The 27,096-nt window shown below is 48.8% G+C and overlaps 1 protein-coding gene across 3 annotated transcripts in view; it reads right to left on the bottom strand.

The window, feature by feature from the left end:
* PIGN (phosphatidylinositol glycan anchor biosynthesis class N) overlaps positions 1 to 27,096 on the bottom strand; it is a 1,975,532-nt gene that overhangs the window by 1,767,159 nt on the left and 181,277 nt on the right. For all 3 annotated transcript variants that reach the window (XM_069613664.1, XM_069613662.1, XM_069613663.1), the window contains one exon: positions 2,929 to 3,027. In XM_069613664.1, the coding sequence (XP_069469765.1) occupies positions 2,929 to 3,027 (99 nt within the window). The remainder of the gene's footprint in view (positions 1 to 2,928; positions 3,028 to 27,096) is intronic.

Genomic DNA, 27,096 nt, shown 5'->3' on the forward strand with positions numbered 1-27,096 from the left:
AGGTATCTGGATGCCTGCTTCCGGAGCTGATGGGCTTGGTCCTGATGCCCGGGGGTAGGCATCAGGACAGGTAGTTACTGTGCATCATCCTTCAGGCATCAACTATACCCAGAGATTGCATACCATTTTTAATTGTGTGGACTGCTAAGCGTCAGAGGCATCTGGGAGTGTGTGGATCTGTCCAGGAGCAGGTCAAGGATTGTGTTGAAATCTCCCACCACAGGATCGGGACCAGTGGATACTGAGCAAGTTTATCAATAACATCAGTGTAGAATTGGGGGTCGTCCACATCAGGGCCATAGACATTCATCAGTAATATATCTCTACCAGCTATGACTCTGTATACCATCACATATTTCCCAAGAGGATCAATATCCACATATTGGCGGCGGAACGCGAGGGATCTATGCACAAGGATCATGATCCACCTCCGCCCCCCCCCACTGGATTGGGTGGAGTATGATGTGTAGAATTGATTCTTTCCCCACTGCTTGGCAAACCCTTCACATATCGCAGAGAGTGACCCCCTCTGCGATACCCCCGCTGCTCCCACCTGGTTCCCTCACAGACATCACCATCTTGTTGACCATTATTCCAATGTATGTCAAGTGTGTTTTTAACTTGTTTAACCCCACAGTCCCACTCCACATCCGCATCCCCCCCAAAACTTGGGAGACAATTAGCCTCCAACAACATAACGAAAAAGAACACAACAAACCCCATGTTACAGCACAACATTGCATGGGGAGCGAGTGCACAGGCCATCCCGGCAGATCCCGCTCTGGGTTACATGAAAAACAAGATATACATTTTCAAGCTTCCTTTAGATTGTGGCCCAACCAGAGGGCAAGGCAATGTGGAATAGGATACCCCTGTACAGAAGTATAAGCAGTCACCACTGTTTAGAGCGCAGGAAGCTAAAAAGGAGTAGCCAGATGGTGAAAAGCAGGTGATGTAGAGAGGTCTCTCGGGGTAGATAAGAACCGAAAGTAATTCTCTTCCTGCGTGTGTGCCTCAGTCAGCTGGCATAGTCTGGGTTTAGGGTGCTGGCAAAGCCCCATCCAGGAACTTCATCACTTCATCATGTATAGTAAAGAAATAAGTCTTGTTGTTCCACTCCACACATAGTTTGGCAGGGAATAGCATGGTGTATTTCACTTTGCTGTTGCGTAGTTGCTTTTTCACCGCTTAAAAGGATTTTCTTTCCTGCTGTACCACAACTGAGAAGACCGGGTAAATGAGGATTTTGCTCTATTCTAGCATTAGGTGCCCTGGTTCACTGGCCGCTCATAGGATAGCATCGCGATCTAAGTAATTCAGTACGGAAGGAATGATTGGACGTGGAGGTACTCCAGGTTTTTCTTTGGTGGCCAAGGATCTGTGTGCACTCTCAATGGCGAATTGGGGTGACAGCGTCTGATTACCCAGGAGCGGCAGCAGGGTTGTTGTAATCCATTGTTCTAGAGAGGATTCAGTGTTGCTATTGGGGACCTCGATAATACGGATGTTATTAAGTCGGGATCACGATTCCAGGTCATCCGTCCTGTCCATACGTACCTTAATAGAATCTATGGTGCTGGCCATATAGTCCAGTTTACTGTGAACCTTAGTAAATCCCTCCTGCATACATGTCATCATCCGCTGTGTCTCAGTAAGTTCCAACGACTCCATGGCGGGTGGTGTCTGTGTAACAGCTGGGATTGCAGCCGTAGATTTGGTTTACTGAATCATGGAGCATTGGTTCTTGGAATTCCCTTTAGTCATTTTGCAGTATGATAAGGGGGCTTAGGCAGGAGGGTGTTCCCTACCAGCGGCATAGCTGCCTGTAGCTGGCGAGTTGTTTCATGCAAGCAATGTCGGTGTAACGGCTGAGTAGAGTGAGGACGTCGGGAAGCCTATTGGTCACAACCGGACCCCCCAGAGCAGCACCCCATATGCACAGGCTGGAGGAGAATCAAATCCCAGATGCACTGTGCTTCGTGTATAGTAGGTGACGCTGTGTTTCTTGACTGTGTTGACGGTGGTCGCAGTAGAAGAGCAGCAGGCCGCACCTCCAATTGGGGATCCAGAAGGGAGTTCAGTGTGCCTCACAGGGAGTTTTATGCAACTATGCAGCAAGTGGAATGCGTGGGCCGCACAGGCTGGTTCCAATGTATGTGGAAGCCTTTTCTCGATCCAAGGATATCGCTGGGTGCAAAGCTCTAGACACGAGCCACCATCTTGGTTGCTGCGCAACAGCGACCCTTGAACAACTACTTTAATTTATTCAATTCTGTCTTCACAATGAAAATCGAGAAGGATAGGAAAACAGGTAGAAATAAACATTCACGGTTAACACCAACGAAGGTGGCATTACTGGAATTCCAGCAGTGTTATTCCAGCAATGCCACCTCTGCCAGTGGTAAACTATGAATCGTGCTTATTTGCAGAATTAGCACAGGAGGAATTTCTGCACAAAAATCCAACCAGCTCGTAATGAAGCTCTTCGCTTTCGGTAGAAATGTACACACAATAGGAACACAGCTGTGATCATTAAGAAGACATTGGGAGAGTATCGGACAGGTCAAATGAGACTTAGCCATGATAAGTTATATATCTGTTACAGAGGCTGGCGAGAAAGCCCTAACTAGCAGTTCTTAAAATACATATCTGTTTTTCCTAAATATGCTATCCATCCCTTTTGCTTGTTTTGTTTTTTTCTAAAAGCTACACAATGAGTTTTGAACTGGAACTACATCACATGTCTACCTATCATGTAATGTACATATTTTGTTTTGGAGACTAATGATAATTTATCATCCCTATCCCTTTTATTACCTCTTGTTTTTGCGTCATGTTGTCGGTTTCTGAAAAAAGGTGGCCTTATTATAGAGACTACAGATGTAAAACAATGTCCGGTCAGTTATTAACCAAATAAGAAATACATACCTTTGGCAAACATGGGTAAAATATCTGGGCTTCCCCAGCTCCAGGTGTAACGGCTTTGATTGAACAGCGAGTCAAATTCCACCGGATTCTCCTTCCATCCTGTTGGTGGAGACAACAGCATAGATCAATGCGCACCAGAATTATATTTTGACTTTTAAAAATCGAAGATATGAAATAAATTAAAGGAAATCATTTTCCCCTGTGTTCTTTATGGGGAGATAGAAACTGTAATTCAATGTCAAGACTGGATGTTGATATTAAGCTTCTGATTCTATGTCAAGACCGGAGGCTCCCATTATGCTTTTCCTTCTTTTATTCAACAATAAAGAAAAGGCTCAGAAGCAAGATATTTGTGCACCCAAATGTGCCATGAGTAATGTGCAAAAAACAGGTGCACTAAATATATAATAAGCATAGTAATATAACAGTAACATAATAACATAAAACTAAGAGTCTCTGAAGGAACTGCATTTCCTAGGGAGCTTTGCTCCAGTTCATTTAGAGGCCACCAATATGTGACTTAGTCCACCAATAGTAGTCCAGATCCCCTCCATAAACAGTCCTAAACACAATGCCACTTCCTCTTTATTTGCTGCTCACAACAAGAGATAAGTACTTCATGTTTAGCACTGTTTATGACACCATAAAGAGTGTGCTCTGCTTATACGAATTTATCTTCAATATCTATTGATTTTGTATTGTTATTTATTGTCGCGCGCTCCATCGCCAGTTGCCTTCTACTAGCCTCGGACGCTGCGTAACGCGAAGCTCTGCTTCGCGCGGTCACAGCTGATCTTGAGCACTGGGGAGTCGGCACGGCCTAGCCGGAACACGCTGCGCCGCCTGCAGACCACCAGGGGAGCTCCTGCTCTCCCTGGTCCTTTCCTCAACATTCCGGCGCTCAAGTGCGCATGACCGTTAATAGAATAACGGTTCTTGCGAGCTCGAGCGCCGGAATCTCTCTCTCTCTCTCTCTTCAGGCAGGAACGAGTTCTTTTTCATTGCGATTTTCATCGCGGATTAACAAGTAAACCAACGCGAGTGAAGATATATATATTTAAACTCCAAATTTGCATTAAAAAAAAAAGAGAAAGAAATCTCCTGTTCAGCATTCTAAGAACATTAACAAGCTGAACTGTACAGAGACTACTGGGCAGTGAGAGAAGGCGTTCAGAAGCCCAGCAAAGAAAAAGAAAAAAAGTGAGTAAGGTGCATGTATTTATTTTTCATGCCAGCTCAGTACTCACCTCAATCAGATCAGGCTTGGTCTGAGGCTGAGGGAGATCACTGCTATACAGATGAAGTGGCAATGGCTAATAGCTTACAGAAGGTTCTGGGATCCTCAGTGGAGACCAATATCAAGAAAGCTGTAACGGATATGCTCATTCCCATACAAAATCGCCTAGACACTATGGAGGAGCATTTAAGAGGGTCCTCCCCTCCTGGGAAGAAAAAGACACAGAAAAGGAAGCACCTTACTGAAGGGGGATGTACACCGGCTCGCAAGAGCAAGAGCTCTACCACCCCCCCGAGCCAGCCAACTAATGCCACAGCTGCCGTAACGGACGCCTTCTCCAGGCTGAAACAAGCCTTTATGAACAGTAAAGTAACCCCTTCCCACGAACCCTCTTACCCCGGGGAAGAAATCAGGGGAGATAGACCCTCAAGCCCGGAGGGATACGGACAGGGCATGGAAGAAGATCATAATAGGAGTGTCTACGACGCTGATCTTTCACACTCTTCTTCAGAAGAGGAATTTCATCTAGAGGACTCAAAACCCTCAGGGTCAGGGATTGTGGCAGACCCCATCCCTAAAGACACAACCGGGAACAAGCCTCCTGCAGAAGGGATGTTTACCCTGGAAGACTTAATACACCCCAGGTCTACCGACTGGGTACCATCTTCCAAGACATCAAATTACATCCACCTTAGGCTGCGCAAGCCACTTGACAAGGAAGTCAGGGCCAGACTTCGTGCTGAATGTCCACAACCAGACATTGCGGACAAAGTAGCTCTGACTCCGGAGCTCGATTCTAAAATGATTACCTTTCTAGGTAAAAACGTCAAAGACGAGGCCACCAGGGGGCGCACAGGCAATGGCTGCCTGACTGCGGTGTTCCCACCGAGGCTGGGCCTATTTTGGGGATTGAGCCCCCCCGAGCGAAAACATCGAGAGGCACGAGCGGCTGAACCCCCCGTGATGCCCCCGCTCGAAGAAACGGGCTCCTAACTCCAAGCAGAACCGGAGTTCAGGGAGCGAAGGAGCGCGACTCCACGGACGCAGTGCTCGGCGGCCCCAGAAGCGGTGGAGGCCTCTGCATCGAGAAGGCGGTGGAGACGGTCTGTGCCCCCCCCCGGCCCCAGGGGGTGGAAGGCGAGTGCCGGGGGAGAGACGCTCCTCGGAGGGGGACCAGCGGCCCCCCCCCACCACCTGCCCGACCACAAACAGAAGGATCGGCCATCCCTCCGGCCCGGCCCCGGGTCCCGCAGTGTGACTGCGCGGGGTAAAGGAAAGCAACGTCGGAGGCTGGACCCCGCCGGAAGAGGCCCAAGAGAGGAGCCCTGCAGCACCGCAGCGCCTCGGGTGAGTGGCGGATCGGCCCCCCTCCCACGGGGGCCGAAACTACCGACGCCGCCAACTCACTCGAGGCTCCCCAGCACACAGGACTGCCCCAGAGGCTCGCAAGGGGTGAGCGCCCTCGAACAGGATCCCTCGATCAGGACCCCACCCGGACCCGCAACAGTGCTCCGTGGACACGGCAGTGTGTGGACCCGCCTCACAGCAGATGACCCCGCGGGGGGACAACCCTGGGTGGCTACAGCGACTCAACAGACCAGGTGAGAGGCCCCCACCAGCAACCGGCGGGGCGTGTGCCCGCCTGGGGGGACTATCCCATCCCCCTTGGGAGTAGAAGCTTGATCCTGCAAACCCCACCCGAGCAATGCACATCGACACGTCCCTGGGATGGCGTAACACTCCCACAAGGGTTAACCAAATCTAAACAGACCGCGCAGTTGGGGATCAGTGCGCCCTCATAGACTGAAGGAGGACCCCACGGGCTTTTTGCGAATTGGGGGGCGCTTTTGGTGTCCTCGACCTCAGCAGGCCCACGGCCCATCTTGAACCCGCAGGTGGCCAGCGACCCAGGTGAGAGGCCCCCGTCCTCGGCTGGCGGGGCGAGTGCCCGCCCGGTGGGCTGCTTAGCCCCTTGCAGGGGATAACCCGCCACCCAGAAACACCACTAGTGCGAAGTCCGACGGCCCGACCCCGGGGAGACACGGGTCCCCCCCAGACCGAAGCAGACCCTTTAGTGGGAAGCCAGCAACACCCCAGGAGCTGGAAGAAGACCCTACAAACGTTTCGCTTTCGAGAGACAGAGGTTGCTCCCGAGGTCCCACCTCTCGGCCCACCCAGAACCCACTAGCCAACCTGCAATGACAATGGAAAGAGGCTTCGCCTCCATCCTCCAGGAGATTAGAGAAATGAGATCGGACATCGCCCAGAAGTTCGAGAAGTTAGAACAAAGAGTAGACAAAATCGAGGACAGAGTCCTACAAGTGGAAAACTATCAATCATCCTCTACATCTCAGGAGGTTCAATTCGGTATGCGGCTCACGGCTCTGGAAAAGAGGGACGAGGAGAGAGCCAGGCTAATGGACGACTATGAAAATAGGGAGAGACGGAACAATCTAAGGTTCTTTGGGATTCCGGAAACGGAGGGCGAAACGGAGAGAGAGCTGACCAGAGTGGTGAGAGACATCCTCACCCTCCTGTTCGCTGAAGAAATGACGACGGAACTCATGTTTGACCGGGTGCACAGAGCCGGGGGAAGGTCGGGGAGCCCCAGATCGGTCCTGGCACGCTTCCACTACTACACCGACAAAGCCAAAGTTCAGGATGCTGCAAGGAAGGCAGGGATGATAACTTATAACTGCGCCCAAATCTCTATTTTTCAAGATCTCTCAGCTTACACTCTAGCTAAACGAAGGCTGTGCCACCCCCTGACACAACTTCTGAAAGAGAAAGGCGTTCGTTATAGATGGGGACATCCTTTCTCCCTGTCTTTTGAATACTCAGGCCAACGCACAACGCTGGTAACGGAAGAGGACATTAAGGGCGCTATTCAAGACTACGTGGGTGATCCCACCCCCAGGAGGGGGCCAGTTGGCCCGGATGCGCTGAGCAGGGGTACCCCCAGTCAGTCCAACCCCAGAAGGAGGAAAAGCGGCGCTAGGAAGTTCAAGAAATTGAATACACCACCGGCTCCAATGGAGGAAGACCGAGCCGAATCGGAGGGGTGATAACGGTGACCCCACGAGAATCATCGGGTCTAAACAACAGGAGGACTCTGGGGACGCTTCCATGGTCGCAACCTTTCTATCCGCAAGTATAAGGGGATCTGGGGGGGTCACAACCACGGGTGCAGTGTGAAACTCCATCCTGGGCTTGGGGAACGGTCGCCCACGGGGCCCATGGTTCGGGTCCAGACAATCGGGAGGGGGGGGGGGAACAGCTCCGGTTCCTCCTCAAGCAATACCCAAGCAGGGGTGTGCGGATGGGGGGACGAGTTGGGGGGGGGGCTCACGTTAGTGTGCTTTGTTATCTGTGCCTGGCCGATGGGAACCGGCTGGTGGTCCAGCCAAATATCCAGGACACTGGTGACCAAGAGGGAAGGAGACAACGATTATGGCTGACGACCGACCAGCCCTGGGGGTCGGGACCCTGAATGTGCGGGGCCTCAACACCCCCACAAAAAGATCCCTAATCAGCAGAGAGTTTAGGAGGGCTAAGCTGGACCTACTCTTTGTGCAGGAGACGCACTGGGCGAGGGGGAGGGAGCCCAAGATGCGGGAAGGGGCGGTATAGAGGAGATATTCCATGCATCCCATAAAGGAAAGAAAAGAGGGGTCGCGATCCTGCTGGCCAAAGGCTTGGGATTTGAGAAAGACTCCATCATCAGAGACCCTGAAGGCCGCTACCTCTTGGTAAGAGGCTCTCTGCAGGGCGCACCCATAACCTTGGCTGCAATATATGCTCCAAACGAGGGCCAGGCCCAATTCTGGGAGGGAGTGGGGGAAAAGGCTGAAAACTTTTGTCCAGGGCCCATTGATGGTGGGAGGTGACTTTAACATGGTCCTGGACCCAGCCAGAGACAGACAGCGGGTGGGCGCATTAAACCCTAGGCCCGCAGAAGAAACCGTGTCACGCTGCTTTCAGAGGGTGAATGAGGGCCTGGGCTTGGTGGACACGATGCCCACCCCCCGGACGGGGACCCCCTCTTTCTCGTACTATTCCTCCACTCACAAGGCCTTCTCCAGGATAGACCATATTCTCGTGGATGAGACACTATGTCCATACACAGCGGGTTACAGTATAGACCCCGTATCCTGGTCGGACCACGATCTGGTCAGAATCACCTTGGCAGGGGACTGGAGCAGAGAACGGAGGGGATGTTGGAGATGTAACAACGCCATATTGAGAGACGAGGTACACGCCCAGACTGTCCTGGAGGCCATCTCAGAGTTCTTTGAGCTCAACGATAATGGGGAGGTGGGCACGCACACCCTCTGGGACGCCTTTAAGGCTACCCTGAGAGGGGTACTCATCAAAATGGGTTCTCGACAGAAGAGGGAGAGGGAGACCCAGGAGAGAATTCTGAGGGAAAAGATAACACGCCTCCAACCGGGGGGGTCCCCAGTACAGGCACTGGACCAGGACCACGTGGCCACTCTGGAAGATTATAGGCTCCAATTAAAAGACCTGCTCCTCCACAAAACGGAGAGGAGCCTCCAAATGGTCAAACAAAGATACTACGAGAAGGGGGACAGGGCGGATAGGATACTGGCCTGGAAATTGAGGGAGGTCCAGAGAAGTAGGATGGTGAAAGAGGTGAGGGACAGTGGGGGAACACTAGGTTATGAACCCCCCACATAAGTGCAGCTTTTCGCCAGTATTACGAGTCGTTATATGCCTCGGAATATGATGGGGGTGATGCCTATATCGAGGAGTTTCTCGACTCCATACAGAAACCGTCCCTTCCCTGAGAGTTGGCCGAGGGGCTGGAGGGCCGGGTGACCGAGGAAGAGGTGGAGAAGGCGATTAGCGGGATGAAGGTGGGGACTTCCCCGGGGGAAAATGGCTTTTCGGTTTATTTTTACAAGAGGTTTCGCTCATCGTTGTCTCCCTACCTGGCTAAGGTTTTCAACTCGGTATTGGAGGGGGATACCCTTCCCGACTCCATGATGGGAGCCATTATAGTGGTTCTACCCAAGGAAGGCAAGGACCCGAGGGAATGCTCATCCTACCGGCCTATATCTCTGCTAAACATCGATGTCAAAATTCTGGCCAAGGTGGTGGGTAGGCGGATGGAGGGGATAATGCAGAAGCTAGTCCATGGGGATCAGGTGGGTTTCATAAGGGGCAGACAAGGGTCGGATAACATCCGTAAAACAATAGACCTGGTACATTCTGCCCAAAACTCGAATCTGTCGCTGGATTCAGAAAAAGCTTTTGATAGAGTTGAGTGGAGATATATGTCCCTCCTTCTCCAGCGAATGGGCTTTGGGACGCACATCTTGAGTTGGGTGGCCGCCCTCTATAGAGCCCCTACCGCACGGGTCCAGGTAAACGGCCTACTGTCAGAATCCTTTCCTCTAACCCGGGGAACTAGACAGGGCTGCCCTCTCTCCCCCCTGTTATATGTCCTCACAATGGAGGCTTTGGCCATAGCGATCAGATCCCACCCAGACATCAGGGGTGTTAGAAGGGGGAGGTGGAATTTAAGCTCTCCCTGTTTGCCGATGACATCCTGGCATATCTGGTGGACCCGGCCACTTCGATCCCTCCCCTTCTGACCCTGGTCAGCTCCTTTGGGCGGTTCTCGGGCCTGAAGATTAACAAGACTAAGTCCGTTCTCCTCCCAATGCGTCTGGTGGATCCGGTACTGGATCCCTTGTCCAGATTTCACGGGATAGTTAGCAAGGACAACGTAAAATACCTGGGCGTCCTCCTCACTAGGGATTTATCGGAACTGGGAACTTCCAACTACGGGCCCATTTTGTCCGAAATCAAAACGGACCTGGGGAGATGGGGAAAAATGATTCTCTCCTGGTATGGCCGGATGACGGCAGTCAAAATGAATATACTACCCCGGCTCTTGTATCTCTTCACGGCCCTCCCTACCCGGGTACCCACCCAAACCTTCATAAACTTGCATAAAGGGGTCCGAGACTTCATTTGGCAGGGGAGAACCCCGAGGGTCGGCAGGGCCACCCTGGCGCTTCCAAGGGAGGAGGGGGGTTTCGGTCTCCCAGACTTTCAGTTATACTATCACGCAGCACAACTACGGGTCCTCCTAGAACACATGAAGGAAGGCCTGCAGACATATTGGTTGTATTTGGAGGACATGGACGTCCACCCCCTCAAGGTCCGAGACCTCCTTGTCATGATGCCTACCTCCAAGGAGCCAGGTCCGACCCCGCAAACCCAGAGGCAGGCATCATTGCCCCCAGGGAAGTGCCAGCGGGCCCAAGCTGGGGCCCTTTGGACACAGTCATGGCGCCTTAGGCGCCAGGCTCATGTTGGACCCCTGTCCTGGCGCCTTGGGCGCCAGGCTCATAAAGCTAGACATGTGTTCAAGTGTTTTAAGGTGCACTTACCTGATGCAGACCATGCTGCTACATCCAGGCCCTCTTGAGGCCTGAATGGAACTACTTTACCTGTGGGACTACTTTCCACCTGGGTGTGGTCGGGGAAGGATACATACCTGATCGGTGGAAGGATACATACCTGGAACTTCTTCCAAAGCTATTTAAACCACGCCCGATCAGCAACTCACGCTTCGCGTTGTTCTGCTCCTCGCAGCTGGACGCTCACCGTGTCAGCTCCTGCATCTGGTCTTCAGCCACGCCTGTCAGCATCCTGGGTCACCTGCAAAGGGAGATAAGAGAGAATTGGAGAGAAAGAAGACCTTACCTGCTAAAGCTGCATCCTGGAGACATCACACCGACAATCCTGAAAGGGAAGACATCCTTTTTAAAAGCATTTCGCTTCGATCGCTGCAGCGCTGCATTTCACTCACCTTTCCTGGGCACCTCTATCTTCAGCAGCGATCATCCGGATCCGCAGTCACTTCCCAGATCCTAGAGAGAAAAAGACAAGAACACAAGGTGAGAGAAGGAAGGGAGTAGGAAAAGCTCAGTTTCCTTCTAAGACTTACCTGTTGGGTCATTCCCATTCCATTTCGGGTCCTGCCGCTTCCTGGCATTCCGGACCCCGGCCCCTATGGGGAAAAAAGACAAAGACATTGAATGAGCGAATGCAAAGACATTACCCGAACGCTCATCCAGAACTTACCTGTCATTTACTGGAACTGCACGTTTCACTTCGGGTCGGCGCCATATCTCCGGCATTCCGAACCCCCGCCCCTAAGGGGAAAAAGACATAAGCGTTAGCGCTTGCTGCAATAAGACAATGAACATTATTATTAAGCTTGAACTTTTGAACTTGCTACAGAACTCTTACAGCACCTTACCTGAATAGTCAAGCTTATTTGAACTCCCATCAAACCTCAATCCAGTGAAGTAACTGGGTTTCAACGCGCCCCTGCATCAGAAGCAGGAGGGAGAACTCATCCTTCCAGACCCTAAGGTGAGACTTCACGGGGAATCGTGGAAGGGTATCGTGGAGGGTTGGAAGGGAGTGGGAGGCTTGAGCATTATTCCGTCAGTAGGTAATACTCCCTTTTCACGCACAGGGGAATATTCCTGCGAGCCAGAGAAGCCAGAGTAGAGGGGCCCTACCTGTCCATCCTCAGAGTCCTGCGCTTCACCATTGAAGAAGCATCAGCACTCGAAGCCAGACCTGCGCCTCCGTGGGAATCAGGTGAGCGTGACACTCCTATGGTCCCCTCGTAGGTTGATTCCGAAACAAGTACTGTCCCACCCGACCCTGGGGGTTCTATGGGAGATCTGGAGGGAGTGCCCTCGAACAGCTCATCTTTCATCTTGGCCGTCCCCTATGACCTCCTTGTGGGGGCCCTTTCTGAAATTTGGCAGCAGAGGGTTTAGTCAATCCCAGCGCTGGTCCGACGAGGGCTTGGAATGGGCAGGCCAACTATTCAGGGAGGGCGAGTGACTGAGTTATGAGGACCTCAGGGATGGGCTAGGAGGTGGGACCCTCTCCATATTCGAATACCTGCGTCTTAAGGGTATCCTCAGCAACCCCGCATGGGGCCCAAACCTGCAGAGACATTCGACTCCCTTCGAGAGACTCCTCGACTCGGCAACTTCCAGAAAGGGCGCGGTTTCCTGCATGTACACAGTCCACAACACCCAAAACCTTCAGGCTAGAAGAGGTTTCCGTGGGTTCTGGAATGATCTGGCGGGGGAGGAGATATCTGAGGATTCCTGGGCTCGCATTTTTAGGATATCGTTTCATGGCAATCTGTTCACCTCAGACATGGAACATAATTTTAAAATCCTGCAGGGGTGGCACAGAGATCCGACAAAACTCTCGAAAATGTTCACAGGAGTGTCACCAAACTGTCCGAGGGGCTGTGGCCAGGCAGGGACCAGAGGCCACATGTGGTGGCTATGCCCAAAAGTGCAGTCCTGCTGGGAATCCGTGAAGGACTGGATAGCGGAGGTAACAGAGGTCTCTCTTCCCCTCAATCCGCTGACCATGCTGCTGGGCCTCCCCCCGGAGGAGGCGGAACTTTACCGGTACCCAAGGATGGTGGAAACTATGTCGAGAGCTGGCAGAGTGGCCCTGGCCCAGAAATGGAAGAGCCCGGAAACGCCTTCCAAAGACGAGTGGATGAAAAAACTCAAGAGTATGTTTCTGATGGACAAATTGACTGCCTTGGTGAACAATGACTCTTGTTCGTTTCTCGCAGACTGGTATGGGGTCCAGCAGGCATGGGGATGGGACGTCCATTAGTGTCGGGACTGCACCCCCGGATGGCCGGGCCGCGATCATCTCTGAACAGGTATACACCCAGTGGGGGGTTCCCACGACCCGGGGCGACATCGGCCTCAAGCCAGCTCTAATGCGGGTCACTTGTCACGTCGCTTCAAAGACAGAGGGTACGGGATGAAAGTCTGGTTACCTTGCAGTTGTTATGTTCGAATTGGATTGGGGGGGGGGGGAGGAAGGGGTGTAACCATGATAGGGGGGGTTCGGGGTTCATGCATTTTTTGATTCTTTGTGTTTTTGTCTTTAAAAATGCTAATAAAACCAAAGTTTTAAAAAAAAAAACGTCAAAGACCCTAGGAAGGGTATTGATCGCGCCTGGAACTCCTGGCAGGACAAAGTGCTGGACGTAGCAGGTCCAGTAGCAAAAATCTCAGATCTTGCGAATGCAGCCATCAGCTCCTCGGACCCCGTCGACCCAGTAATACTGTCCGGTTGGGTCCAGAGGGCTATTTGCCTCTTGGGAAACGCCAGTTGCGCTATTTCAACAGAGCGACGGAAAGGCATCCTATCCAAAATAGATGCCAAATTAACCGAACTGGCGGACACAGAATCTGGCCAAACTGCGCAAGGTCTGCTTTTCGGAGATCCTTTTATGAAGGAGATGACAAAATTTGTCGGGACATTCACAGCATTGGACAAAGCACAGACTTCAATAAAAAGAGTATTTGCAACCAAGGTTTTCTCCAGGGCCGGATGAGGAAGAGGTCGCTCTTCCGGCTGCTACTTTTTCAACAAGAGACCTCAACAATCCAGAGGCCAGCATAATTCCTGGCAAGAACGCTCTGATACATTCTTCCCTACGAGAGGTCGTGGGAGAGGGCGTCCCTGGAGGAGAGCAGCTAGATTCCCAGCCCATCAACAATCTACAGGTCAGTGTACTAATAGCAGCGCCAGCGCCACTGACACCTATAGGAGGGAGGTTAATGATGTTTGCAAATGCTTGGGATACCTTTTTGGGAGACGCCTCGGTAAGGGACACAGTTCGGGGTCTGCGCCTAGAATTTTTCACGCAGCCCATTCAGACACGTCGTGTCATCCGCCGGCACTCTTGGCATCTATATCTGCGTTGGCGGCTCTGCTGTAGGAAGCGGAGCGGATAGTTCCGCCACGTTTTTTTCCCCAGCGTTATTCGCCGGTCTAGCGGTTTTCAACATGGCGACCGCTGGGAGGTACTTAGCTTCCTTTCCCCCAGCGGTCGTCGCGTTGCAACCCCTTGCCGTGCGCTTTCGCTCCCTTTGGGTTTAGACGCTAGTGTTCCAGTACTCGGCCACTTTTGGCTGTTCCTTTTGCTCTCTGGTTCGCCCCTCTCGCGGACCGTCCCCTCCCTTCCATCCTTTTCTCTCCTTCCTTCCTCCCGTTCTGACTCACCTCCTCCTCAGCGGCTCCTGCTTCCTCCCTCCTCCTGGTTGGCCGCGGCTTCTGCTCTGTGCCCGCGCTCTCCACTCGTCTTCCGGCTGCAGTGTCTCTCTCTCTGCCCGCTTCCAGCCCTGATCCAGTCTCCGGTGGAAGGTGTTCGCTTGGTGTTGCTTCCAGCGGTACTGCGTTTCCTGCAGTACTCCTTCCGCCACGCTTCTGCTACAGCATACTTCTTTCTACTTACATACAATCAAGGACTCGCCACCATCAAGCTCCCGAACAACACGTACTCCAGGCTGTGCCTCACGGCTATCCAACTCGCCGGAAGGATTTTTTCCGCCTATTAAGGCTTTTTCCCTTCGTTTCAGCCTGACCGCGGGAAGTTGGTCAGGCTGAAACGAAGGGAAAAAGCCTACCTTGGGAGGAAGCCACAGTGAATGCTGTTTATCAGCATTCACTGTGGCTTCCTCCCAAGGTAGGCATTCAGCACACAAGAAAGAGAAGGACTACTTGTCTCATCGACAGCTACATTTGGAGGACTTGGAATCAGGTGAGGAGAGTGGGGAGGAACGAGGGTTGGAGGACTCTATAGAAGAGGACACATCGCCCCACTCCCATAGTAATGTCTCAGTCAGATCAAGCCGCCTTAGACAACGAATACTCAGTCTTCATCAGAAGCAGGCGATACGTCCCTGCTCAAGTCAGGGAGGCTTCTTCAGTCCCATATTTCTGGTATGCAGGAAGCGAAAGGTACGTCCAGTCATAAACCTCAGAGCGCTCAACGAATTCATCATTTACCGCCATTTCAAAATGGAAGGTATACACATGCTCAGAGATCTTCTGAGACCCGACGACTGGCTTATGCGTGTAGACTTAAAAGACGCTTACCTCGCAATGCCGATTCATCAAGCACACATAAGTTACCTCAGATTTTCTTGGAGAAATCGGGATTGGGAGTTCACAAGTCTACCCTTTGGACTCTCTTCGGCGCCTTGGGTTTGCACCAAACTCTTAAGACCTGTAGTAGCTCCATTAAGAGAACAAGGTGTCCGTCTCATAATTTACCTAGACGACATTATTTCCATGGCCCACTCGCAAGAGTTAGCTCAGAAACAAACCAAACTGGCAATACACTTGCTACACAGCCTCGGTTTTCTCATAAACTGGGAAAAGTCAGTTCTACTTCCAACCAAAAATATGGAATTTCTGGGATTCATAGTTGACACACAGAATTCTCAACTTCGACTCCCATCAGTCAAAATTCACTCTACCAAAAGAGAGATACGCAGGCTCTTACAGAAGAACATATTCTCTCTTTGAGAACTAGCAAGAGTGATAGGGCTACTTTCATCTTCCATTCAAGCAATATTTCCCGGCCCTCTTCACTATCGAGAACTGCAAAGACTAAAGGGCCAACATTTAAGGCAAAGCCTTTCTTACTCTCAACTCCTGACACTGTCTCCTCAAGCGAGGACAGAGCTCAACTGGTTGCTCACTCACATGGAAGCCTGGAACGGCAGAGCCATCTTCGGCTCCACTCCAGATATTAGATAATATCATCGAGTCGGATGCCAGTCGCTCTGGTTGGGGAGCGAGATGCGGTTCCGTAGCCACGGTAGGGACTTGGTACCCTCAGGAACCGGATCTGCATATCAACTGTCTAGAGCTTCTTGCAGGTTCCTTTGCAGTGCGCTCTTTTGCCAGAGACAGAGCGAGTTGCTGTAACTTACTAAAGATGTACAACATCTCAGCGGTAAGATACATCAACCATCTGGGCGGCACCAAGTCGAGACCCCTAGCAGAATTAGCCAAGGATTTCTGGCATTTCTGTCTGGATCATCGAATTTCAGTTACAGCGGAATACCTTCCCGGTCTCTCAAATGTAGTAGCGGACTGGTACTCCCCGTCACTCGACAGATTACAGCGACTGGAGGATCAACAGAGAGGTTTTCCTCTGCCTCCAGGAGATCTGGGGTCCAATATCCATAGACCTTTTCGCCTCCAGACTCAACTCCCAATTACCAACGTTCTACAGCTGGAGGCCGGACCCGGCAGCAGCCGTGACAGACACATTCCTGCAGTCATGGTCCCAGGGAATACTGTATGCTTTCCCTCCTTTCACTATGAGAGCGAGGACCCTGGCGAAGGCCCGTCAGGAGCATGCGGATCTGATCCTTATAGCGCCGGTCTGGACATCTCAGACCGGTATCCAGTTCTTCTGGAACTTTCTTCGGATTCTCCAATCCTACTACCCCAGTTTCCAGATCTCCTACTGGATCCATCAGGTCAGCGTCATCCTCTCCTCCTCAGCGGATCTCTGACCCTAGCAGCCTGGAGGATTTCAGGTCAAGATGGAGAGTCCCAGGCATGTCTCACAAAGCGATCAATCTCACCAAAGAGAGCTGGGCTTCCACTACCCTTAAGAGATATTCCAACTCTTGGAGCGTCTGGAGCTCCTGGTGCCGAGAGAAAGGATTACATCCAATTTCAGCACCTGTAGAAGAGATTTTGAATTTTCTAGCATCCCTAGTGGAAAGAGGGCTTGCCTACAGGACTGTGAGCGCCTACCGTTCAGCAATTTCCGCAGGTCATGACCTCATACAAGGAGTACCAGCAGGAGAACATCACCTCGTCTGCAGGTTGTTCAAGGGTGTGAGGCTTACCGTCCCACCTCCAGCTCGCTATGACAAGCTTTGGGACGTTAATAAAGTACTGAACCTTTTTTTGTCATGGCATCGTAACGAAGAACTATCACATACAGCCCTATCAGGCAAACTCACTACTCTACTCTGCTTGGTATCCTGCCGGAGAGTCTCTGACGTCAGAGCTCTAGATTTAGCTTGCAGGGCCTTTTCTCTGGATGGCATTGTATTCCATATTCATAGAAGAACGAAGTGCAATTCCAGGGTGATTTCTTATCCCGCCTTCAGAGACCAACCTAAGCTTTGTTTGGTTAAATGCTTGAAAGTCTACGAAGAAAAGACAGCTTCACTCAGAACCTCCCCTACCGGGCAACTACTGATAGCTCTGCGTAAACCACACAAAGTGGTATCAGCGCCGACCTTAGCACGCTGGGTGCGCTGGACTTTAGCTCAAGCAGGGATCAACACCCAGCACTTCGGAGCCCACTCCGTTAGCGGAGCCATGTCCTCCAAAGCCTTTCAGGCAGGAGTTCGCCTAGAAGACATCATGAGGATGGCAGACTGGGCAAGCGAATCAGTATTCAAACAATTCTACCTGAAACCGGTAGATCAGCCGGCATCCATCGTGGTAAGTAAGCTTTAAACAAGCATAATGGGAGCCGCCGTTCTTGACATAGAATAAAGATTTTCCATAATAACTTACTAGAAAGTCTTAATTCTATTAAAGACACGGAGGCAAGCATTATCCCCCCCGGCGAGAAAACAACAACATGTTACTTGAGGTTAATTAAAGACTTAATGTAAATATTAATGTTTGGAATTTATATGTATTCTATCAGAATAACTCCATGAATTTCTCTCCCACCCCGATAAGAGATCTAGGGCTGTTATATACAGGAAACTCATTTTCCTTTTTCTTTCACAGCTCCTACAGACAAGTCCGCTTGATCACGTCCCGACACAGGTTCTTCTACAAGTTGGCTACAGTTATCTTCTACCATGGACAGCCAACTTTGCAGCCTCGAAAGGGGAAGTGACATCATGTTTAGGACTGTTTATGGAGGGGATCTGGACTACTATTGGTGGACTAAGTCACATGTTGGTGGCCTCTAAATGAACTGGAGCAAAGCTCCCTGGTAAATGCAGTTCCTTCAGAGACTCTTAGTTTTATGTTATGATGTTACTGTTATATTACTATGCTTATTATATATTTAGTGCGCCTGCTTTTTGCACATTACTCATGGCACATTTGGGTGCACAAATATCTTGCTGCTGAGCCTTTTCTTTATTGTTGAATAAAAGAAAGAAGCATAATGCTCGCCTCCGTGTCTTTAATAGAATTAAGACTTTCTAGTAAGTTATTATGGAAAATCTTTATTGTTCATTATTAAAATCAGAGCAGACAAGTAAACCATCATGGACTACATTCCCCATCACACCAGCAGAAAAGCGTAATAAAATAAAAAATGTATTAGTGCATTTGGCTAATCATTAGTTAGGCACATACATGCATAAAAAGAAACAGTTAACACACCATCAACATTATTCTACACAGTTAAAAAAACAATATAAATTCTAATAATTTAAAAAGACCAATTAAAACTTTACAGGTAAAGTTAAACATTCACAGTATGCATGAAATGCTGCAGGGTAATTCAAAACTTGAATAACTAGCACAACAGTAAAAGCCCCTGTCCATCAGTAAACCCAAGAAGCATGTTCGATCCTGTCCTATGTCTGCTTTCTTTCTTTCTCGTCTCAGTAAAGTGTATATTTAAAAGTTCTTCTAGTTGATATTTTCTGTGAGGGACTTCGTGTGCAGCCATTATAGGCCATGCATCCGCCATAGCAAAAGAATGCCTCGGGACCTTGAATGCGCTTACATCCACAGAGACTGATTTTCTTGCTTCATAATGCTCCCTGGACCCCCTGAGGAAGAGACGTTAAAGGCTCAACCAAAAATGTCGTGGGCCCTAAAGCACTGTATGAGTTTGTGCCCAGGATCAGTCTGCCAGATAAGCCAGAGAGTGAGCAGGAGGGCACGCGCAGTATAACCCCAGAAGACTGCTGTCAACCAACAAGGGCCTCACAAGTGCCATCTCCGTGCCCCAGATCCTGCAGCTTCCCTTCCAATATTTCTCTGAAGGGACCTTCTGCATTACAAGTAAATATGCGTCATCAGGCCAACACATCTACTATTGTAGAAGGACACAGCTTCCCAGAGCAGGTCTGTGTCCTTTTGGGGGCTCATGAAAAGTTGATCGCACTAACCTTTAAGAAATTGTTGGCAACTCCGAGTATGAGCTGGACTCAGGACTCGTAGGACTCGGAAAGGCTGGAATCAGTACACCAAAAGCTGGCCTCCATAGAAGTCTGGTTTGCTTCACCCCAGGACTAAAAGGTTGCAGCAAAGCTCAACTGCAAAACATAGCACTGCGCCTGAAGTATAAGCGGGGTTGGTTACAGAGAATGGACCCCGAATGTATGGGGGATGAAGTCACACCCAAAAGAGAAAACACTGTTTGCCCATTCCCACCAGGGTGACCACAATGATGGGGCCATGCCTACCTGACATCCATGAACCTCTTTGTAAAGTTAAGAGATGTGTACCTGGTGCAGGAGAGGGGATATGGCCCCGAGGAACTGCAAGAGGGCTACGATGAGGATGAATGAATGTTCCACATCTGAGTGAGAAGAAATGGTTATGAATTCTGTTTTACAAGTTCTATTCTATTTAAGGGAACGATTTGGTAAAACACCATTTCCCTTTATGTACAAAAGATTGTCCATTTTCTATATTCTAATATTTTGTTACTGATTGCTGGAAAAGAGTCAAAGTGGTTCTTACATCCTGATTGCAGGAACTACTCATTTGCGTGCATGCAGGCAAATCTAGCAACAACATGCCAGAGCCGACATTCCAAGCACTGACTTTGTCTGAATAAAGAAAACATCTGTTTTACATGTATTGTGCAAACGATATACACAAACATATTCAAGAAAAAAACTTTAGTTGCCGGGACGTTAAGGTGAGAATTTAACACAACAAAATCTCTGAAATTCAGCTAACGCCACCTTAACTTCATGCCCTCTGTTGCGCATCCTTTGACCACAATGATGACATCACAGATCATATCACTGATGACATCACTAATTACATTAAGCCTGGCCTTCAGCCAGGGCCAGTGTGTATGGCCAAATATATTTGTAACACATAAATGGGTACTAGTCATGGAATTCGGTTATGGACAGTGGTCACAACCTTCACGCATGTGCACTGAATTTTTTAAAACACTAACAGGCTACCAACCATAGATTTGAGCTTTTACCAGTGGATACAGCTTTGAACCGTGTCCACTATATATAATATGCACTGGTCAGACACTAGCCATGGACTTTAGCACAATACTGGCCAGTGGGCACAATCTTTGGCTGTGCCCACTATATATTCTAACATATAACTGGGCCACTAGCCATGGCCTTTGACCAGCCTGCAAATCTTTTGGCCATGTCCACTGTATATTTTAAAATAATAAAAAGCAATAAGCGATGGCCTTCGGGTGTGCCCACTGTATATTACATACACTAACCAGCAACTAGCCATGGCCTTAAACACAGTACTAGCCAGTGGCCACGGTATTTGTTTGTGCCAACTGTATATTCTAACATATTAATGGGTACTAGCGATGGCCTTTAGTCATAGCCACTGACTACAGCTTTCAACGTTGCCCACTGTATATTTTAAAAAAGTGATGGGCTAGTAGGCATGGCTTTTAACCATGCACATTGGTATTTTTGAACACTAACCGACCACTAGCTATGACTTTGTTGCTTGCCAAAGACCCCAGCCTTTGTCACGGCCAAGTACACGGCCTAAATTGTTATTACAGTAATCAAAGTTTTCATGAGCTAACTTATAAATGAGGTTATATCTAATTCCATGATTGATGTAATCGGTTATATAAAAGGTAATGTGAGAAACCTGAAGGCGTTCTCACTTATAGACGCCGGGAGTGCTTTGTTCAGGTGGTCAGGGCACGGCCATCGCCTTTGGACCCAGACGCTGGGGGTGGACCATTGCAGGAGGATCATCTGAGCAGGGGGTCCCTGGGGACTGCTGGAGGAATGCCATCGGGAGAGACGCAGTATTTCCCTCTTTTTGACACACCCATACCCGACACTTCCTCCACCTTGATAGGTTGTTGCAAGTCCTGCCTCGTTAACCCTCCCAAATTTCAACTTATAACAAGACAAGAGAGTTGTACGAGAACAAGGAAAAGGGAATTACACATATTACCCTGTCATTTGCAACAAGGTGATTGTCTCCCCCCTTCTGACAGCAAGTTACCTATTTTTCCTCCATCCCTAGAAAAGACTAGCTCCCATAATTCCCCCACAGTGCATTTTCCAGAAACCACTAGAACGAGGAAGAAGAGAACAAGAGGAATGAGGATTACTCATAGGAACCTATGTACCAGGTATTCCTATGGGCAGTTGCGATTTTGTCCCATTAACAAGGCCAGGCAAAGTCAGGCCTCCCTTTTCAATCATTCCCACCTTAAAACTGTTGAGCCTCCCAGACAGTATAAAAGACAGAGCACAAATGCACCCTCTGAGCGAGCTGGGGATGCTAGATAGAGCACAGAGGCCAGCAGGAAAATTCGAGCTGGAGAGACCCTGGAAGGCCTGGAGGACCAGAAACTGCCTAATTGCTGGGCCTGTGAGTACAGGGGAGGTTGCAGTGTGGCAAGGGTGTGCCAACTCCAGGGAGTCAAAACAAGGGGTAGCTGGGGGTTTCCTGGTGACAACAAGGCGATTGTCCCCTTTTTTCTGACAGCAAGTTACCCATTTTTTCCACCATCCCTAGAAAAGACTGACTCCCATAATTCCTGCACAGTGCATTTTCCAGAAACCACTGGAATGAGGAAGAAGAGAACAAGAGGAATGAAGATTACCCATAGGAACCTATGTACCATGGATTCCTATGGGCAGTTGCCATTTTGTCACGTTAACAAGGCCAGGCGAGGTCAGGCCTCGCTTTTCAATCATTCCCACGTTAAAACTGTTGAGCCTCCCAGACAGTATAAAAGACACAAAAGCACAAATGCACCCTCTGAGCGAGCTGGGGATGCTGGATGGAGCACAGAGGCCAGGAGGAAAATTGGAGCTGGAAAGACCCTGGAAGGCCTGGAGGACCACAAACTGCCTAATTACTGGGGCTGTGAGTAAAGGGGAGGTTGCAGTGTGGCAAGGGTGTGCCAAATCCAGGGAGTCAAAACAAGGGATAGCTGAGGGTTTCCTGGCAGCGCCCATACCACAGCTCCTCCCCAGGGCAAAACAGGGACGCCCATTCCTTTGAGGGGCAGGTGGTAGGACCGTGACCTCAACAAATATCACCTTGAGTTACTGCAGCTCCCAAAAAGCCGGAATGCCATTTTTGGGGAGCCAGCAAAGTGGGAGCGAAATAAGAAAGGGCGCATTCTAGGAATGTAAGTCCAAAGACATTTATTTTGTGAACTTTGGAAGGGGTCCGAGCCCGACTGAGGGAGACCCGTCTGCAAATGAAGAGGGGTCTGAGCCCAGCTGAGGGAGACCCTGGAGAGGACAAGAAGACTGCATTGTGTTTTAAGGACGCAAGCTACCCTCCCGGGTGAACAGCAGAATTGGGGAGATGAGGCCAAGCCTGTGGTACTAACCTGGACTCAAACTGGAAGACAGTAAAGACAAGAAAGAAACGCACGCAGCCGGTTAGTTGGCAAGTGACGTGAGAGACCGGTGTACGTTAAAGAAAGTTTGAAGTGGCGATATAATATTGCACAATTGAAGGCTGCACGCGTGTGGATGAGACGCAAAGAAAGACAGACCTTTGAATGAACTTTGAAGCAATGATAGCAGTAAAGTCAGCAATACTGAGTAACAGGGAGGTCCGGCAAAAGGAAGTTGCCCACTCGAAAGTCTCTGTCAAAGGTGAAAAGTTTGTAGCGATAAAGTGAATGAACTGTAAAAGCGAGATGATTGAAATTGACCCAGAGTAAAGGGAAGAGTAAAAAGGTTTGTTTGTTTATTTGTTATTGCGCACCAAATCCTTGGGCATTCGGGTGCAGCAGAGGTCAAGACAACTTAAGCTTAGTTACAGAGTAAGTACAATGAATCATATAATATACAAAACAGTTGGAGAATAAGTACTGTCAGGATAGTTACAATGGCGGAAGGAAGCACAGTAAGAAACATGCAGCAGAGACAGCAGTGCAAGTAACGAGAGTTAAGCTAACTGTCATTCGTGCGTAGCCATTTGATTACATTGAGTCTAAATTTGGGATAAGGCTGTTCCTTTCTAAGGTCATACGGTAATGCATTCCAAGTTTGAGCTGCAATAACTGGGAAGATAGATCCTCCAGATGTAACACGTTTAAATCTAGGTACTTGCAAGGTATGGGCATTGGCTTCTCTTGTTGGGCGTGTGGACGATCTTCTGTTTATCCTATCAGCAAGGTAGGGTGGGGCTAAGTTGTTTAAACATTTAGAGGTGAGGGAAGTGGTTTTTAGGAGTATCCTATCAGATATTTTTAGCCAATGAATCTCTCTTCTAGCCTCAGAGATGTGTTCTCTCATAGGGATATTCAAGGCTGCTCTTACGGCATTATTTTGCATTCTTTGTAATTTGTCGATGATATTTTTGTTGGCACCTGAGTAGAGAGCATTACAATAGTCTAGTCTCGACATTACGAGAGCATTGGCCAGGGTGATGCAAATCGTGGTAGTGAGGAATGGTCTGCATGCTCGGATGAGCTTACAGGTATAGGCTGTGGAAGATGCGAGGGAATTGATTTGTTTCTTATGCGAGAGAGTGGCATCAAGATAGAAACCTAGTGTCTTGACCACAGGTATCACTTTGATGAGATTGTTGTCAATATTGAAGGCGGTATAGCTAGAGCTAAGTTTTTTTATGTTTGCTTCAGAGCCTAGGATTAGTATCTCTGTTTTATCGTCATTCAGGCAGAGGCCATGAGATGCCATCCATGCCTGAATGAGGAGGTATACTTTGTTTACTAAGGCTGTGTCCTCCAAAAGTTGCCCGAAAGGGGGATAAGGATCTGGGTATCATCTGCATAATTTGTGTAGGTGATACCCAGTCTGTCCAATTTGTCAAACAGAGGCTTAGTAAAGATGTTGTACATAGTAGGTGAGACACAGGATCCTTGGGGTACTCAACAGGCAATTTGAATTGGGTCAGCAGCTGTTAATGGGGAAAAGACTTGCATTGTCCTGTTAGCCAGGAAGGATTGGACCCAGGCTATGGCTTCCTCTGAAAAGTGCGCCGCCGACCTAAGATGGTTGCATAAAACTGCATGATCCACTAGGTCGAACGCTGCAGAGAGGTCCAGGAGAAGTAACATAGCAGTTTGTCCCTTGTCCTTCAACTCGTCAATTTGAGTCTTGAGGTCTAGCAGGGCAGTTTCCGTTCCGTGGAGTGGTGACGGAAGCCAAACTGTCGTGATCCTAGTAGCTGATTAACTTCTAGGTATTCCTGAATTGGAATATATGCCACCCTATGAATAATTTTGAGTAGAAAGGGGACAGTGGTGATAGGTCTGTAGTTAGTGGGGTCTAGTGTTTGCTTTTTAAGCAGTGGGAGGACCCAAGATTCGAGGTTATTGGGTACTGAGTTAGTTTTAAAAGAAGCGTTAATGAGCTCGGAGATAAACGCGGCCAGGTCTCTAGCAGCATCCTTCATAATTTGTGCCGGGCAGCTGTCGCCCTTGCAGTTTGAAGGTTTTAAGGAGAGAATGATTTTTTCTGTGTCAAGGATAGAAATTTCTTTAAAGGTAAATGGTGTAGTTGTGTTACGCCCTGTGTCAGGTGATGGATGTTGCTCAGAGGAGGGCAGAGAGGCTTTTTTAATTGCCATTTTCTGCTGGAGCGTAGTAATTTTATTTAGGAGGGCTTTCTGAATTGCGGTACACCATGGCTTATCCTTGGGGACAGTGTCTGCCGGTGGAATTGGGGCTTCCTGAAGGTGAATACTGATTTTAGGTTGATAATACAGTAAACTACCCAAACCAGGAAGAACTGCAGCAAATAACATAGGAGTGAGAGTTGAAAGCTGGAAAGTCGAAAGTGGTCCTGTGGAGGTCTGTAGAAAAAAAGCCATGCACATACAAAAGTTTTTGACATCGGGTAACGGTCCGAGTCCGACTGAGGGAGACCAAAGGTGTAATAAGTTAGGGGAAGGAAGCCCCTAAAGGAGGTGAATTAAGCTTGGGGAAGGGAACCCCTGCAAGTGTTTTGTTTTGCTGGGAAAGGTCTGAGCCGACAGAGGGGGACCGGCGTGAACTTTTTGTTCAACTGTGTTTTCTTTTGAACTGTGTTTTGAAAGCTACCATGGAATGCCAGGTGGGCCTTGATCCACATTTTGAACTGTCTTTGTGTTAAGAACTTGAGCCAGAGTGTGTCAGTCTGCCTACAGGACCGCCTTACTCTGTGCTGTCAAACATGGGGAGGAGAGTGGACTCAGCCGCATTTATTCTTTATATCTGAACACTGACTTTCCTTTGCATACACCTTATCCCATGCACCCATTTATTGTAATAGTATAAGGGCAGGCAATAGGTTTATTTAGTATATGGCATTTTGTTTTGACTGACAAAACTAGGACCGTTTACTTTATTATTTGATGGTACAGCGTGCTGCAATCTTTAGAGATAGGACCAGCGAGGAGTTAATCCAACACTTTTGCTCAATAAACATCTTTGAACATCATATCTCTTGTGTCTGTCTTCACTTGTGATATCATGCCTCCCTTACAGTAGTAATTAGTGTTGTCACCAGAGATGGCATCAGTGATGTGATTTGTAATATCTTCAGTGTTCTCATACAACTTGTAATTAGTGATGTCATCAGTGATGTGATCTTTGATGTCATCATTGTGGTCATACGAAGCGCAACAGGGTGCACAAAGTTAATTTGGCTTTAGCTGAATTTCAGAGGTTTTGTTGCATTAAGTTTTCACCTTATCGTCCCTGCAACTAAAGTTTTTTCTTACATATGTACATGTGAAATGCACATATGTACAGACACAGAGTTGAATATTTCTTTTATATTATTTGTATCCGCAGCTACAGCATCAGCCAATTAATTGAAGATTTTGCATGCACAGCTAAGACGAGCAACGACTGCAGTGCTTTTATTTACAGAAAACTACTACCCCTATTAACAGTGTAACCGTGGCTACAAACAAATAATTGGGAGATTTCGATTACTGAAACTGCATAAAATAAATTACAATGTTAGACTACTTGAAAGGTGATATGATACAATGGTGTCCGCAAAACATTTGGATATTGGACATGATGTGAGACTTGAGGTTAACTTTATGGACAATGAGATGTCAAAAACATACAGTCATCTTTGTGATGTAAAGCCATGTGATCCGGGGTAGGAGGGAGATAGGGAGGAGGGAGTGGCCTGTTGTATCAACCTAAGAAAATAATAAAAATAAATGTAAAAAAAAAACAAATAAATTACAATATGTATTGTAATATATTTGTGCAGTCTGTGTTAAATTCTATCTATTTTTGCATCTTAAAAGGTTGCCCTTAAAAGGGACATTTTTGGGGGACGGAAAGAGAGGGGTGGAATAGGAGAGGAAAACACATAAGTATGAAACATATAACAAAGGGAATTCAAATGAAAAGCAACATATTTGTTATATACATTTTGTTATGTTTTATTTTTTATTTATTTTTTGGAAAAAAGGGGGGGGGGATTTGCCACTTAAAAATAAGACTGACAGGTAATCTGGTATTCAGCAATTAACTTCTGCTATTCCTCAAATCTGGCACCTCGCTTGACTACCCATTTGAGACATTGGGCCTCATTATGAGTAGGGCGGTAAGGGATACCGGCACCGGTAAGGAGACCAGTGCCGGTAATCCCTTACCGTCCTACTATGAGTTCCCTTAGCGGGTCCCTCGTTTAACGCCTAGTCTGACCAGGCGTTATGGACGGGACCCGTTAAGGGAAAATCAGAGCCAATAACGGTACCGCAATTTGCGGCACCGTTATTAGCACCTTCCCATTGAGCCCTATGGGGGCCTCAAATGGGAATGGGGAATGGCTTTTTCAATGGGGACTTACCGGTTCCGCAAAGGTCGGACTACACCGGTAACTCCCCATTGAGTGAGACCGGTGCCG

The sequence above is a fragment of the Ambystoma mexicanum genome, chromosome 5p, assembly GCF_040938575.1.
Source record: "Ambystoma mexicanum isolate Mex_15411 chromosome 5p, UKY_AmexF1_1, whole genome shotgun sequence".
In the NCBI taxonomy this organism is placed as follows: Eukaryota; Metazoa; Chordata; class Amphibia; order Caudata; family Ambystomatidae; genus Ambystoma; species Ambystoma mexicanum.